The sequence below is a fragment of the Pocillopora damicornis genome, chromosome 11, assembly GCF_964200805.1.
Source record: "Pocillopora damicornis chromosome 11, jaPocDami1.2, whole genome shotgun sequence".
NCBI lineage: Eukaryota > Metazoa > Cnidaria > Anthozoa > Scleractinia > Pocilloporidae > Pocillopora > Pocillopora damicornis.
Window position 1 is genome coordinate 13,436,734 of NC_142680.1, and position 16,495 is coordinate 13,453,228.

Genomic DNA, 16,495 nt, shown 5'->3' on the forward strand with positions numbered 1-16,495 from the left:
TTTACAGGATTCCCTGTGAATGCGGCAAGGTTTATATCGGAGACACTGGAAGAAATAAGCAAGAGAGAATTAAGGAGCACGATCGAGACATCCGACTCGCCCGTACCAAGACCTCTGCCGTTTCAGAGCATACCCCCAACACCGGACGCAAGGCATTCTGAAACGAGGTAAAGTTTATTGATCGTGACCCTTATTACTATACGCGCAGGGTCAAAGAGGCCATTGATATAAGACTTCACCCAGACAACATCAACAGGGATAATGGAATAGAAATTCCAGAAGAGTGGATGCCCACGATCAAAAAACACAACAACAGGAGAGCCGTGCGACAGCGGACCGCCGAAGAAGCAAATCAGTGAGTGTAACAGCAAGGATCGAAATGCACCAATCAGAGCTGTTGAAAAACAACCAATCACAGCAGAGCATCATGCTTTATAAGATCACGCATGACCAGTCGACCTCATCGCCTGAGGAAGACCAGCAGTATGCAGTCGAAACGTCGCGATCTACATCACACGTGACTACATCGTGAGACAAACGAAAAACTTAGCTTTTTATTGTTATTCACCACGATGAATAACCACAACCTTTTCCACGAAATTAACTTAAATAAGGTGTTCTTGGAATCGGTCACCTGTCATCGCGACGTGGAAAGTAATGACAAGGACGCATCCAAACCAGTACCTTGACCGTGTTTTTTCAAAGAACAACTACAACGAAGACTTCATCCAACGTAACACTTACCGACCTACTACTACTTCCGAAAGTAACGACAACGCAACTCACTCCTACGACCACAGAAACTATACCATGTATAAAGGGCATATCTGAGAACATCTCGCGCATCCTACGACCATTCGAAATCCGCGTCGCTCACAAACCTATCACCACACTACGTCAGCTACTGACTAACGTCAAAGATAGAGACGAACCGAGGAACAGACAGGGAGCAGTGTATAAGATCAGTTGCTCCGACTGCCACGCCTCCTACATCGGTGAGACTGGCAGAAACCTAAAAAACTAGACTGACTGAACACAAATGCCCAACCTACAGTACCAATTACTTTCAACGACTGACCCTGGAAAGCTGGTTTACTAACTTGGAACAGTCTCCCCTCAACAGGTGTCAACCACTACCTGCACCATACAAACGACTCATTCACGATATTAACATTACAAACGAACCGAACAGAACGACCTAACTTCATTAACGGATCGAGACCGACCGATCACGACCGACTTACGCCACTTGAGTCTTACAGCCAATAACATCACGGCAAAACTGACCAATCAGCTTAGACAAACCGGACTAAGTAAATTCGACTAACAACTACTATTCACTTGACTCTGATGACAACAGTCCTTCTCAGGACTACACTAACCCAGACGATCAAACGGCTCTATTACATGTTACCCCGGGGTTCAAACCATTTACTGTAATATTCGCTTTGTCACTTAAGATCGTTGAATGGTTCCACCACCGAAGCCTAAGTATATTTTAGTATGAAAAATTTGTAGATCACATTTGGTCCAAAATAACCTTAAGAGATACCCGATAGATGGCATGAAGAACATGTTCAAACAGCATTTGCTCGTGAGTAGAGAAGTCATTTGACAAAGTAAGAATGTCGTAATAGTCCGAAATAGACCTTGCTTTGACTTCCTATATTTCCGTCACAGTTCTCCCATTAAGTTCTTGGACAACATTTTCCTATTTTCCTACCCTGAGCAATAACAGCATCACACCATTTTTCACCTATATGAAATTTTAGCTTGCTATTTTAAAATCAAGAACAAAAGACGAATATCCGATAAAACACGAGTGAAAAGTAACTAACATTTATCTTTTATGGCAACCAGCTTTCCGTAATATTTCCTAAACCCCAAACACTTTGCTCCTAAAATCTTTGATGAAGTTTCTAAGCTCTACTTCAAGGCTTAGGAAATCCACGTTTGGCATTTTGAAGTATTTTCTTGTTTTAGGAATTCAAGACAATTATTACGAAGTGAAGGAGAGGGAACCTGCAAACCTTACATTTTGAAAACCTGAGACAAGGTGAAAGTTTGGACAATCCAAAGGTTCTGCGCGATGGTTGAGTCTGAAACGTGGTTACAAAAACAAGTTATGAGGTTCTCTAAACAGTGCTTTTGTTTCTGCATTTCACAACTTGCAATGAGTCATGGAAAAAGCAGGAAAATAGAACCTTAATCAGATTTTCAAGACGTCATGATGATTTATATTTTATTGAGGCAAAAGCTACCAAGGCAAGAACATTGGAGTTACAGGCTTCACAGCAAGTTAATTCCACTCAAGTTCGTTTTCTTGCTGAGGAAAGATATGGTGGCTCAGAAAATGGTGGTCATTTGCAGACTCCTTCGCAGGATGAATTAAATATTCATTTTGACGCCTCTTGCAGAAGCATTGAAAACAATGCCATTGTTACTGGCCGGCCTTTGTCGTCTGCTGCTGTTAATGATTGTATAGTTAAACCACTAACACTGTGCTCGGTGAATGTTCGATCGACGAAATCCAAGTCTGCTGATTTACTGTACTATATTTTTTCATCTGGTGCTGATCTGTTTGCTCTTACTGAGACCTGGCTCAATGCTAATGATACTGTGGCAAAACTTGAATTTATCCCGCCTGGCACGCATAAGTCTATGCACCATAATCGATCCGTTCTCAAAAGAGACGGAACGGGTCTGCCCTTCAGAGAGAACATTGAAGTTAAGATAATTGATGCCGGAGAGAAAACCTCGTTTGAATTGTCGGAATGGAGCCTAAGTTCGAATTCATTCCGGGCTACGCTGTCTATTATTTATCGCCCACCGTGTTCTGCTCAGCTTCCAGTGACTCTGAATACTTTTATGGAAGAGTTTGCCACATATCTGGAATCCTTCATATCAGTGCCTGAGCCGTTAATTGTGACTGGGGACTTGAACATCATGTAAATGATACAAATGATCCCAACGCTTGCGAGTTTCTGGACTTGCCTGTATCTATGGGTTTAAAGCAGCATGTGAAGGGTTCGACACATGAGGGCGGCTACACCCTGGATTTGGTCATCACCAGAAAACATGATGACATCATCAAGAATGCGCCAGTCATTGACCGGTTCATATCTGACCATGTTGCAGTACTTTGTCCCTTGAACTCTGTAAAACCTACCTTACCAAAATTTCTTTCTTATTTAAATTTTAGGGAAGCAGTTTCTCTATTTGCAGATTTCTTGGACAATGTTATCAGTTATTCTTTCGATTGAATCCTTATCGGTTAGCCTCAAGAAATGTTTTTGGACAGGTTTGCTGGATAAATTTATCAACTCGTCGTTCCCCATTCTTTTGGTAATTCCGATTGCAAACACTTCGATTCCTCTGTTTTTCAGTTCATCAGCCCTCAGTTTTGCCATTCCGGGTCCGATGAAACTAAATCCATCCGTGACGACAACAGCAACTTTTCTAACATCTGTAAAGAACAGAAGACAAAAATAAAGACAAGTCTATTAAAATATTTCTAACCAGAACATTGTTGGCAAAGGTAAAAAAACGTTATTGTAAATTAATTTTTAGGCGAAAGGTTCGTCCAAATCTCTATAGTTCAAGTTCAAATTCAGTAGAAACTTCTCTCCCCATATCGTCCGTGAGTTGACAAAACCTTAAACTCGCCCTAGTTACTCTGGAGACTCTGCGACAAACATCAGCTTCGCTTGATGGTCACCGAAACCTCAAAATAATGACTTCAGTCTTGCACAGTCTTACCAAGGAGGAGTGGAACTCTAACACTTTAAATGAATACATGAGTCTTTATAGTAATGAATACTAATTAATCAGTAAGGAAAATAAAACCTGAAAAAAAAAATACAGGCCCACACGGGAGTTCAACCCCTTATCTTTGCGACACCGGTGTAGTGCTCTACCAACTGAGCAGACAAACTAACTGGGAGCTGATCATTTTGTTGGTTTGTAATAAACCTGTGAAGCAATGAATAATCCGCAGTTCACGCCAATGATTTTCGTATATTCATAGTCAATTATTAACATTATAGTTTTTATTGTGACGATGACTGAAATCAGTCGTAAAACAAACGTTTGAAGACGTTTCACGATGAATATCCTACAAAACGTAAAGGCCATATATTCATATCTATTGAAATGTAAGCAAATTACGTTATTTATCATGATTTTGTGAACCTTACGAACTTTTGCTTGTTCCGATACATCTTTCAATCTATTTTCTACAAAAGAAAAAGGAAAGCTACATAAACTAGCATTTAAGTATTATAACAGAAAGATAATCTTTTTAGAACGGTTCGACCGTCGCTAAGACGTTTCATCCTGTTACTTGCCAAAATTGTATTTGTTCTTGTATTAATACTCCTTCCCTATTCTACAGTGCCGTGGGCGAAGTCAAGTCGATTTCTTTATCTTTTCTTTTGTCTATGACCTGCAATGACATGTTATTCCTTAGAAGACTTACCGGACTCCTTGATTCTTGACCCAGATTCTTGCACAAACAGATGACCGTTTAATATTGTCAAGCATCTCGATGTCTGCGTGGAAGATCTTTCAAAGAAGACATTGTTCACTTTTTGCTCAAGCCCTTCTTCCTCCTGGTCGTCTTCGAATGTGGAGTAGATCTTAACCGATTCTGAGTAAGCCACAAGTGCAACACGAACGTTGTCTCTGGAGATTCTGAATCGTCTTAGAAGTGTTTTGGCGAATTTCTTTGCAAGGCTGAAGTTTTCATCATTTATACTCGCTGAAACGTCCAAAACGACCGCCAGGTCAATTTTTCGGTCGCATTTCTCTATTTTTCCTATTCAAAAGTAGAGACATAGTAATTTCAGAAAAACATCAAACAAAATAGTAATTGACAGTTAAAAGTCATTTCTCATTGAGAGGCAAAGCATTATTTAGCAATTACTGCTAAGGCTAATGTCCAGGATTGTGTGAAACATGTAAATAAGGATTCTCCTCTTTGACTATTTACCATCCTGTATCCAACGCGCACTCGCGAACGGATCAATTCTTAACATTGACATACCTCAGCTTATTCAAAATCCGTGTGAGAAACACTTACTTTAATAAAAAAATGGCTTCTTCCGGATTAGATTCAAATATTTCAATACAAAAATACTTTGATTGAGTAATTCGGGAAGGAACTAACATTTTTACCTAACACGAGGATCCTTCTTTGCAAAAACGCCGAATTCGTGTAACTATGTTGATGATGCAAGATATACTGATCACAGCAAAGATTTCTAGTCTTTGCAAGAGCATGTATTTGAGTTAATTTCGTTTTCAATCAAACGCGTGGCAAGATGAGGGTGTGATATATATTTACTCACAAGTCTCACAATGAAGAAGGTGCGAGTTTTTTTATTTATGTTTTGAAAAAAAAAGCAGGTCTTGCTTAAAAGTAAGTCTCTCTAGTTTTTGAGATAACATCTATTTTGAGTTATTCTCGTTTTCAATCAAACGCGCGGCAAGACGAGGGTGTGATATTTTTACTCACAAGTCTCACAATGGAGAATTTGCGAATTTTTTGTTTTAAAGTTGATGGTTTGAACCCAGGAGTATCAGTAGTTCGTGTAGTGTGATCGTCCGGGTGAGTGTAATTCTGAAAAGAACTGTTTTTGGTGACTGATATAAAAAGACGTTTCGACTACCTGTGCGGTAGTCATCTTCAGAGTCAAGTGAAGAGTAGTTGTCAGTTGATGATGTTATAAAGTCTGGTCTGTTGAACGCGATTGGTCTGTTTAGCCGTGATGTGATTGGCTGGAAGACTCGTGTAGAGTTTGTTAACAGTCATTGATCGGTTTCGATCCGTCTGTTGTTAGTCGGTCTGTTTGTCGGTTTGTTCACGTCGTCAATGAGTCGCTTGTAAGGTGCTGGTAATTGTTGACATCTGTTGAGAGGCGTCTGTTCTAAGTTAGTAAACCAGCTTTCCAGAGTCAGTCGTTGAAAATAGTTTGTACTGTAGGTTAAGCATTTAGCAGAGTCCCAGTCGATTCTGTGATTAGTTTGTCGGTGATGTTCAGAAATGTGATTGTTTACATCGCCGTTTCTAGTTGCTCGTTTGTGTTCAGTTAGTCGCGTGTTAAGGTTTCTACCAGTCTCATCAATGTAGGAGGCCTGGCAGTCGGAGCATTCGATCTTATAAATCGCTCCCTGTCTGTTTTTGGGTTAGTCTTTGTCTTTAACGTTGGTCAGCAAATGTCGTAAAGTAGCTATAGTCCTGTGAGCTACGCGAATGTTGTAAGGTTGTAAGATCCGCGCGATAGCCTCAGAAGTGCCTTTGATGTAGGGTATAGAAGCTGTAGTCGTGACAGATGTGGAGTGCCTATTAGTTTCTGTAGTGTCGGTCGCCCTGTGAGTGTTTCGTCTAATTTTTTTGTTTTGTTCTATATTCTCTTTCGGAAAAAAAAAACAGGTCTTGCTCGAACTAACATAGTTTTACGGCAGATTCTAACAGCCTTTATTAAAATTATAAAGCTATCAACAGTTTTCCCAAATATTCCCTTTGCAGAAAGCGAACGTTATGACTCATTGTTTGTTTTCAATCAAGCGAGGCGGCATTTAACGAACCAAGGGGTGTGAATTTTTCGCCTGTCAAGTTTTTGTTGTTTGTGGGAGATTATTCAGTTTTTCGTGCTTACGAAGCGCGAAATTTAAATAAATTCGGATTGAACAGTCGAGTCAAATGGGAGAAATTGACGAGCGTGTGCGACTATTTCCACTCGCCATTGTTTTTTTTTAACTCCTTTCGTTGAATTGAAATACGGAAAGGGAATGATACCCGTGAACCTACATGAGTTAACGACGCGCGAGGCTTCGGACGTTATTACCAGGTTTAAATCACACGCTAGAGGAAGGAGAATAGGAACCTTTTTGCGCACATCAGGAACAAAATCTTATTCACGCAGCGCGAAATTTAAATACACGCACATTAAACAATCGAGCAAATGACGATAGTCTTCTATATGATTCAACGGCGCGTTAGGCTTCGGACGTTAATACCAGGTTACACATGCTATAATTACCTTTGCATCGCACAGTGAGCCTCTAATTGAATATATCTTTCGCCAGTTTTAAGCAATAAAAAGGAAAAAACAGTGACATCTCTTTACTTCAGATACGAAAGCTACAGTCGCCCCACCATCCACCCCTCCGTGCCTATTTGCATCCTAAAAAATCTACCAGAATCACCCCCACGGGGAGGATTTGTCTTATCGTCAGTTTTGCTGATGGTTTAAATCTGCCGCTCGTGTGATAATCGGAAATTTTGAAAAATCCCGCGTGTATTTTGAAGCTGTTTCCGCCATTGTTCCAAAGTAGCCATAGACGGTCATTGTAAATCATTTAACAAAGCCTGCTGCAATCTAAGCTGATCCGATTTTCTTGATGCGTACATTCAGCAATCCATGTGCCTATGGAGGGGCTATTTATACATGTTACGAGTCAAATTGGCTCAATCATGACTTTTTTCTCTTCAAAACCGAAAAAAGAAACCTTCAGAAAATGAAAGAATAGTGTTTTAGTAACATTAGAGGTGAAATTAAGAGATCCTCGCAGCTAAGAACACTACAGAAACGAGTAGTTGAAAATAGGACCTGAAAAAAATTCAGGCCTGTACGGAATTTGAACCCATACCTTTGCGATACCGGTGCAGCGCTCTACCAACTAAGCTAACAAGCCAACTGGGAGCTGGTCAATGTGTTGGGTCCAAATAAACCATCCAGGTGATGAATGATGATTTTAGATATATGAAATTCATATATTTGCACTGCGGTGAAGAGATGAAATTAAGAGATCCTCGCAGCTAAGAACACTACTGAAAACTACTCGTTCAACTACTCGTTTCAGTAGTGTTCTTAGCTGCGAGGATCTCTTAATTTCATCTCTTCACCGCAGTGCAAATATATTAATTTCATATATCTAAAATCATCAAACAGTAGAGGTGTTTAGTATGCTAGAACGAGATGTGATGGCTAATTTAAAAAGTCTGAAATACCTAGGAAATGCTTCGTAAAGCTAATTTTTTAAGGACTTAAAACAAAAGAAAAGGTTTAGAAACCCAATTTTTCATTTACTTAAAAAACTGTTCCGCCAATAGTTTGGTTGTGCAAATGAGAGTGATCAGGGTGAAAAATGGCCTTGATCCAATTATTTTAACAATAGTAAATTACATTAAGTTGTTCTGAGTATCGTATTTGGTTTTTATTGTCCGAGAAATAAATATTTTTCCGAGAAGCGAAGCTTTGAGGGAAAGGAACGGGAATTATCAGTGGAAATGCTAGCCGCCCGATGGGCCTCATTGATTTTATGATCCTTCCAGTAATTTTCAAATTACTCGTTGACAACAATTTTTTTTTACCCTTTTGTACTTCTCGGAGCTTTTTAATTTGACAATCACCATCACTATCACTATCACTAAAAAAATACTTCGTTTTTCTTTCATGTTAGGTAATAAAAATGAAAAAGTAAAACTCTTGAGCTGGTATTTTTCCTGCTGACTTTGTTTCTTTTCGACGGAAATAATCGGAGGACAAATATCCACGTACAATGGGGCTATTACCGTGATACCTGTCTGGTGATTTTGCACTCCTTGACGAAAAGTAGCCAATAGAATTGCGCCAAAATTATTGGGTGGGTTATAATCCATTATAAACGTAATTTGAGTTCACAAGAGTTTACATGTGTGGGCCTATTACTGCGATCAATTTGAATTTGAATTGAAATGAATTTAGCGAATAGCAATCAAAAGCGGCAGCTTTTATTTTTCAGCGCGGAGCTTTTCTCGGTTATCAAGCTGCCAAGTTTTCAATAATGGGGACAGGATGGCAAATTTCCAAAATCGTGCTTATTCTCCATTGCTTTTTAGCTGCTAATACGTTGAAGATATCGCTTACCTAAGGCGTACATCAAATCACAATAACAAGTATAAGAATCATTATTCTTCGTATTGACTTCTTCAAAGCATAATCAACTAATTGTGATTAAGTATCTAGGTATGCGATATTTTCCAGGTGAAGAGAGGTTTTCTTCAATTTTTCTTGCATTTATTTAAATCATTTTTATATACCAAGGGGTCCTTGGCGAGTTCAAAGTTTGCTAATATTCGCTTTGTCACTTAAGATCATTGAATGGTTCCACCACCGAAGCCTAACTATATTTTAGTATGAAAAATTTGTAGGTCACATTTGGTCCAAAATAATCATAAGAGATGGCCGACAGATGGTATGAATAACATGTTCAAACAGCATTTGCTCGTGAGTAGAGAAGTCATTTGACAAAGTAAGAATGTCGGAATAGTCTGAAATAGACCTTGCTTTGACTTCCTATATTTCCGTCACCGTTCTCCCATTAAGTTCTTGGACAACATTTTCCTATTTTCCTACCCTGAGTAATAACAGCATCACACCATTTTTTCACCTATATGAAATTTTGGCTTACTATTCTAAAATCAAGAACAAAAGACGTATATTCGATAAAACACGAGAGAAAAGCAGCTAATATTTATCTTTTATGGCGACCAGCTTTCCGTAATATTTCTTAAACCATAAACACTTTTGCTCCCAAAATCTTTGTTGAAGTTTTCTAAGCTCTACTTCAAGGCATGTTTGGCATTTTGAAGTATTTTCTTGTTTTAGGAATTCAAGAAAATTATTACGAAGTGAAGGAGAGGGAATCTGCAAACCTTACATTTTGAAAACCTGAGACAAGATGAAAGTTTGGACAATCCAAAGGCTCTAAGCGATGCTTGAGTCTGAAACGTGGTCACAAAAACAAGCTATGAAATTATCTAAACAGTGCTGTAGCTTCTGTATTTCACAAATTGCACTGAGTTATGGAAAAAGCAGGAAAATAAAACCTTAATCAGATTTTCAAGATGTCATGATAATTTACGTTTCGAGTGGCAAGCACAGACAATTTTACAATTAAATAAATGTATCCAACGCACACTCGGGAACAGACGAATTGTTGAAATTGACATACTTCTTGCTCAAAACCCGTGTGAGGAACAAATTTGTGTTTTATAGACATTCGCCGACTCGGGTTGCTAAAGGCCTTAAACTTCCCGTGTGCGAGGAAACGCTCGTTCAGAAATGCTATTGATAATAAAGACGTGCTCACAAGCTATTACTGGTTTTGTTATCAATTTTTACAACTGGTGGAACATTTTTTAGACAAAGGAGCACAGTATGTCTTATTCATACGGTCCCGAAAACTGAAAGTAGAAACTCTAATAGATATGTTTACTTATTCTGTTAAACAATTCTGAATTTGAGTCGCAGATCCAAAACAAATTCAGGAGCTTAATGCTGTAAAAAACTAGTTGGTTAGTAAAGAAAAGTTTGGGAGACTACTGACAGCGACAAAGATTAAAATTTGCTATGTTTCGCTATCTGGTTTTCACTACAAAAGGTATCGCTTATCTTGGAAGTTTTCAGCAATATTGAATTATTTACGCCATTCATCCGTTTGTCTCACACAGAGCGGGCTAAACTCTTTTTCTCAGGAATTTTACTTTGAGGAAAAAATAAAAGGAAGAGTAGATATAAAAGGGGAATTCTGGCACATTTTGAAAACAACCTTGATTTTTGAGGCAACTCATGAATTTTACCTTCATTTCAAGTCAATCTTGAAATCAACTTTGATTTCAAAAAGACAGTTTTTGCACATTTCCAAATCAACCTTGATTTCAGAGCAACTATAATTTTTCACAGGTGAATAACATTCACAATATCTCACTCGTGAGTTCTGAAGACGGTGAGAATATCATCATCTCGAATGATTCTGTTCAACGATTTTCTTGTCGCGCCATCGGGGTGTTGATTGTTTTTGTGAAGAATTTCAAAGATCAATTTTGTATTTTCTCGCAAAGAAGTCGTGGTGTGCCTTGGTTAGTTCTTCTGTCAAAGCAGTGTCTTTGTAAATGAGAAGAGTATAACACCAGTGAGAGAGCGACACTTACTACTGAAAGAATTTGAGTGAGGGAGTGAGAGGAGCTGCACTTGCGATTGCCATGTACCTTCCATGCTTCAGACTCAATCCACCAGCAATCATTCCAAATTCTCTCTTTTCCATGAAGTTATCATTCAAGTCCTTCAGACGTTTTTCTTCATCAACATGGAGAAAATGAGCCAATGCTTTAGATAAGAGCTGAAGAAATGTATCAACCATTGAATCGCAAGTCTTTGAAGACAATGAAGTTAAAGGAAGAGAACAGAAATACTTCCTCTCAGCTACTGATCTCAACAATGCCAGTCCTTTACACACATTTAAGTTTCTGTCAGAGATAAACATTCAGTGAATTGATATTCCCATTCTTAGCATTCAGAGGCCTTCTGACACAAAGGTTTGCTATACTAGTTCTTATTGCATTGTGTTAATCAATGCTATGATAATATAATTTTGCGATGTAAAGAAGATACTTAAAAGATTGAGCCAAATCAATTTATTTATTTTATACTGTTACAGTTACCATAAGATTTGTTTGAAGGAGAATCTTTCAGACCATCGAATTGTATGAGAAATTATTTTTTGCGAGACTTCTATCAAACTTTTTATTATGAGGACAGTTTTGTGAATAGTAAAATTTAGAAGAACTTGAAGAAAGCACGTCACTAAGCGAGAAACATTCAAGATCTACGGTTTCATAGCCTCAGCTGCTGTACTTGCAGTCGGAACAACGATTGGAGTGATTGTGAGCGCATTGAAAAGAGGCCTGAAGTCTGTTGCCAAAGGCGCTGGGGATGGTTATAAGACTCTTGGAAGTAAGATCTCGGATATTCTTCCAGGTCTCATAGGCTCAATAACTGGCTTCATTTCCAAGACTGCCGGATCAGTGATCAACTTTCTCGGTCAAAATGCATGGCCTCCAATAATGGGAGTCACCATATTCATGGTTGAGCACTTTAAGAAGAGCAAGTAATGAAGCCCTTCGGGCCAGGGACCGCTTTACGGTCCAAGCGGCCCTAGCTCTTATAGCCAGAAGCCGCAGAGCGATTAAATCAAGAATGCTGATACCAGTTCAGTTTAAATCAATCCGACCTCTACCGTATCATCGGGTAACTCGTAAACATAATTAACGAAATGAGATTTGAATTTGACAAGAGGCCATACGGGTTTTCTCTGTTTATATCGAGACAAAAATTCAGAAGAAAAAAATATCTTTAGAATTTTTGTCTAGATTTTGAATCTCCTCACTTGTCATCAACAGTTTTTATGCTTAAGTCACATGACGAGTCGTTTCAATTTAACCAATCAGCCAAGTGGAAGATGCATCTTTTGGTTCTTTAACAACAGAGAATATTTATCTTTCAGTTTTGTAACGACAGAGAATATTTATCTTTCAAAATAAATAACAAGAGGTTTCCGCAATTTGTAAACCGTTTGAGAGGATTTATCGAAAGAACTATTGATCATTACCCCGACGCGAAAGATTTGACAATGGAAGACGCTGAGGATTTTTGACATATATTAGCGTTTCAAAATGAAGAAAAACCCGCACGTGTTAGACAAGTTTTCAACGGTGAACGATTTTGTGAAAATTAATGTAAAAAAGTTTCTGTAATAGCTCTGATGTTTTTACGCAGGCTTTTGTAAAAACAAAATAGACGGGTGAATTTTGTTTAAAAACGTTTCATCAAAAAAGCGCGCGTCTGTGAATAATCGGTTAATATCAATAAACGTGAGATACAAAATAGACAGGTGAATTTTGTTTAAAAACGTTTCATCAAAAAAGCGCGCGTCTGTGAATAATCGGTTAACATCAATAAACGTGAGATACAAAATGGACAGGTGAATTTTGTTTAAAAACGTTTCATCAAAAAAGCGCGCCTCTGTGAATAATCGGTTAACATCAATAAACGTGAGATATTTTTCCCTGAAATTTCTTTCAGTCTTTTTTCAAACTTATCTCTGAAAGGGTGAATAACTTAACATGTCTCAAAGAGGCTTCACAAAAATCAGGTACCTGTTCTCACGCCAATCTTCTTTCACAATGATTAGATAACTCTCTTTTGACAGAAGAACAATTCAAGGCACATCACAACTTCTTTGCGAGAAGATACAAAATTGATATTTGAAAATTTTCACACAAACAATCAACACCCCGATGGCGCGACAAGAGAATCGTTCACACCCTCTCCAGTGGCCTTGAAATCAAGGTTGCCTCCAAAACGTTCAAGAAAAGTTTTTAATTGAGGCTGATTTCAAGCTTGACTTAAAATCAGGTTTAGATTTACGAGTTGCCTTAAAATCAAGTTTTTTTTTTCAAAATGTACTAAAATTCCCCTTTTATATCTACTGGAAGCGTCAAGTCTTTGAATCGACCTCTTCTACACTATAAAGGGCTAAAAGATACAAAGAGGGAGTAAGTATCGAAGATCTCGCTTATTCGATTTTGCTTATCACTTACAATGTATTGTAGGTATCGCTTACCTTGGGCACAGTGAACCACAATAACAAAGATGACAAACAAAGTAAAATTCATCTCTATTGACACCTTTCTACCAACGGTTGGTTGAATTTTAACCGATCTCCGCGTTTCAATAAACAAAGTTTACCACCTGATTAAATTTTCATGGCTCCCAAGAAAGCGAGGCAGTGTCTGAAGGCGACTACTTTGACTCCCTTTGTTTCCGTCTATGGTCTCACATGACGGCTTCGCTGGTCTCATTGACGGACGGTTGTTTGATTTTTTCCAAACGGTACCCCATCACACTTTCACACTTTTATTTTATTATATTTTCTTATGCATACACAAGATATTTCTTTGACCTGCAGATAACGGATGTTAATCGACGCGGGTTATTTTTTTCTTAACTAAATAAAATTTGACTTTATTATATCACGCTGGAAATATGACAGAAATGAAGAAACAAAACATATCAAGAGAACACAAAGATAATCGCTTGCACATATGAAGACAATAAAAGATACACAAGAAAAGAAAAAGAAAAAAAAGGAAATGAAAGACCTAGAGTTTTTTAGGTAAACGAAAAATATTGTAAACTGGTTCAATTTGTTTCAATTTTTCTTCATTTGAACCTGTAACTTACCATTTTTGCTTTAAGAACAATTGACCAATTTGTATTCGTTTATAATCAGTACCGATGTGGATCACGATGTTTTGACCATTCACTGTGATAAAGAGATTTTAAAGTTCTGCGATGTCTCTGTGACTTTGACTAAAACACCACGAGCACCTGATGCAGGTTAACAAAAAAAAAAAAGAAAAAAAAAAGCAATAAATAGATCAAAAATAAGTAAAAAACTTCCTTCATGTGTATCAGTATTCACTAGTATGTACTCGTCTGTCACTCGTATGCACTCGTATGCCACTAGTAGTACTCTTGCGTCGCTTTAGTCACCATAGTTAGTCTAGACGATAAGGTTGACTGGATACCCGTTACCTTATTACGGCGATGCTGAGACAGCCAAAGAAAGGACTGAACTTCGGTGTAGCTCTTAAGAACACATTCCTGCCACAGAGATAATCGCCAAAGCTTAATCGGCGTCCAGAACACTCGACTCCGAATTAGCGAACACTTTTAGTAGAGCGGTTAACAGTATACGTCAATAGGCTAACTATTAGCCGCAGAGCAGGTACAATTTGGGCCAGCGAGCGTTCAGTATTTCCTTAGCGAAAATTATGGCCGCCACCTTTTAATTTAATGATAGCGAAAGCCTGGGGAGAGAAAGAAATTTGTACCAAGGGGGAGGTCGACGGTAAGAAATAAGGAGTGGGTATGGGTGGGGGAGTGAAGTCTTCCCCTTTTCCCACCCTCTTACCCACTGCCTCTATCAAAAAAACATGGCCAATTGAATAAACGATCGCGAGCTTCTTAATGTGAACTCGCCCTTTGTAAAACGCCTGTAGGTTAGCAAACTACTAGAGCATAACGCTAAGAAGCTTGAACGACTGAGGGCCTGTTCACATGGAGGTGAGGGACCCCAGGTAGGAGAGGTAACCCACCCAGGTGGGGTAACCGTCCTGTTCATATTGATCACGTTTACTTGCAATTGATAGTTGGGGTGACCTACCTTGGCAGGTTGCCCGGTCTGCTGGTTAGGGTTACCCTGTCAGTCGGGGTGGCATGTAAACGTTCCCAGGCTCGGAACATTAAAAAATGCCTATCTTCGAATCGTCCCAGTCTTCTTCTGAACTCTCTGTCACAGGATCTGAGCATTGATAAACACGTGCATCATGAAGAGGGAAAAAAAAAACGACGATACCAGTGTCCCCTTGGCCCTTTAACACCAGCTTGTCAAAAGAGATTTCCTTGCCACGCCCTATTCGGCACGACCTCCACACACGTGTATTAGTAGCTACATATCAGTACCTTCGTAAAAGTGCATAGATCTGTATCAGGATTTATAGCTTTATAATAGTAGCTCTGTTTCAGTAACTCCTTATCAGTACTGGCTGCGTATCAGCAATTAAAAAGGGTGGCCTTATTTTCACTACTGCTTAGATAGTGGTCATAACTGCGAAGATCGCTTCCATATTCATCTGTAATCCGCAGTTCACATTTGATTCTCATATATTTACAGTTAGTTATTTATCACTTTATGGGTTTATTTGAGACCAACATAATGACCAGCTCCCACTTGGCTTGTTAGCTCATTTGGTAAAGCGCTGCACTGGTATCGCAGAGGTCATGGGTTCATATCCCATACTGCTTAGGTAAAATTCATAACTACGAAGTCTTCAATTTGTCCACAGAGTTCGTCACACGCCGCCATATTGAATTTTCAAAAATAACCACATGGAATACCATAGGGTCCTGTTCGACCTTAACCTCTAACGTCATCAGACAAGTGGTTTGTGGTAGTTCTTTTCTGTGGCAGGCCTATGATAGCATTTGGCCGGCTTTCATTTTTCCATGGTTAAAGCAAAACGACGATTTCATTAATTCTTGAAATGCCTGCAATTTTTGCCTTTTCCCGTATCTCTAAGCAACATATGAGTTGCCAGTAATCGGATCTTTGTGATTGCGCCAGGTTGTTTCGACGCGGAAAATACACGATTTTGGTGAGAGATCATCGCTTTTTCGCCGCCAGTTTATCACAAATGGATTTAGGTAATGTTGATACAAAGGAAGCGTTCGTTTTGGTGCGATTAACCATGAAATATGTCATAAAATCTATCGATTACTTCCTACCTTGCGTAAGGTTTATTTTGAAATTAACATCGCTCTATGGTCTTCACATAACACATAATGACGTTTAAACTTTACTGGAACAATTTGAAATAGTACTTGCCAACGACACACAACAGAACAACAGAACTGAATGCACTGTTAACGTTGCTGCACAATCCCTTCCAATGCTACGCACAGTTGCCAACGTATCCCACGGAATCGTCTTTAGGTTCCTTGCTTGGACAACATTTTTTCTGAACTAAGACTCCATCGTGAGTTCCTTTCTAAAAATACAGGCCTATTTTTTTTTTAGTTTTTAAATCCCCCTTTTTCCATATTTC

The 16,495-nt window shown here is 38.7% G+C and overlaps 1 protein-coding gene across 1 annotated transcript; it reads right to left on the reverse strand.

Annotated features, from left to right (window-relative positions):
- Positions 1-2,225: 2,225 nt before the first annotated feature.
- Positions 2,226-13,559, reverse strand: LOC113682491 (matrilin-1). Its single transcript, XM_089187912.1, has 3 exons — positions 13,450-13,559; positions 4,478-4,816; positions 2,226-3,466 (listed from the first exon to the last, which is right to left on the reverse strand). The coding sequence occupies exons 1-3, from the start codon at positions 13,499-13,501 to the stop codon at positions 3,216-3,218; spliced, it is 642 nt and encodes a 213-aa protein (XP_089044038.1). The 5' UTR covers positions 13,502-13,559; the 3' UTR covers positions 2,226-3,215.
- Positions 13,560-16,495: the final 2,936 nt, after the last annotated feature.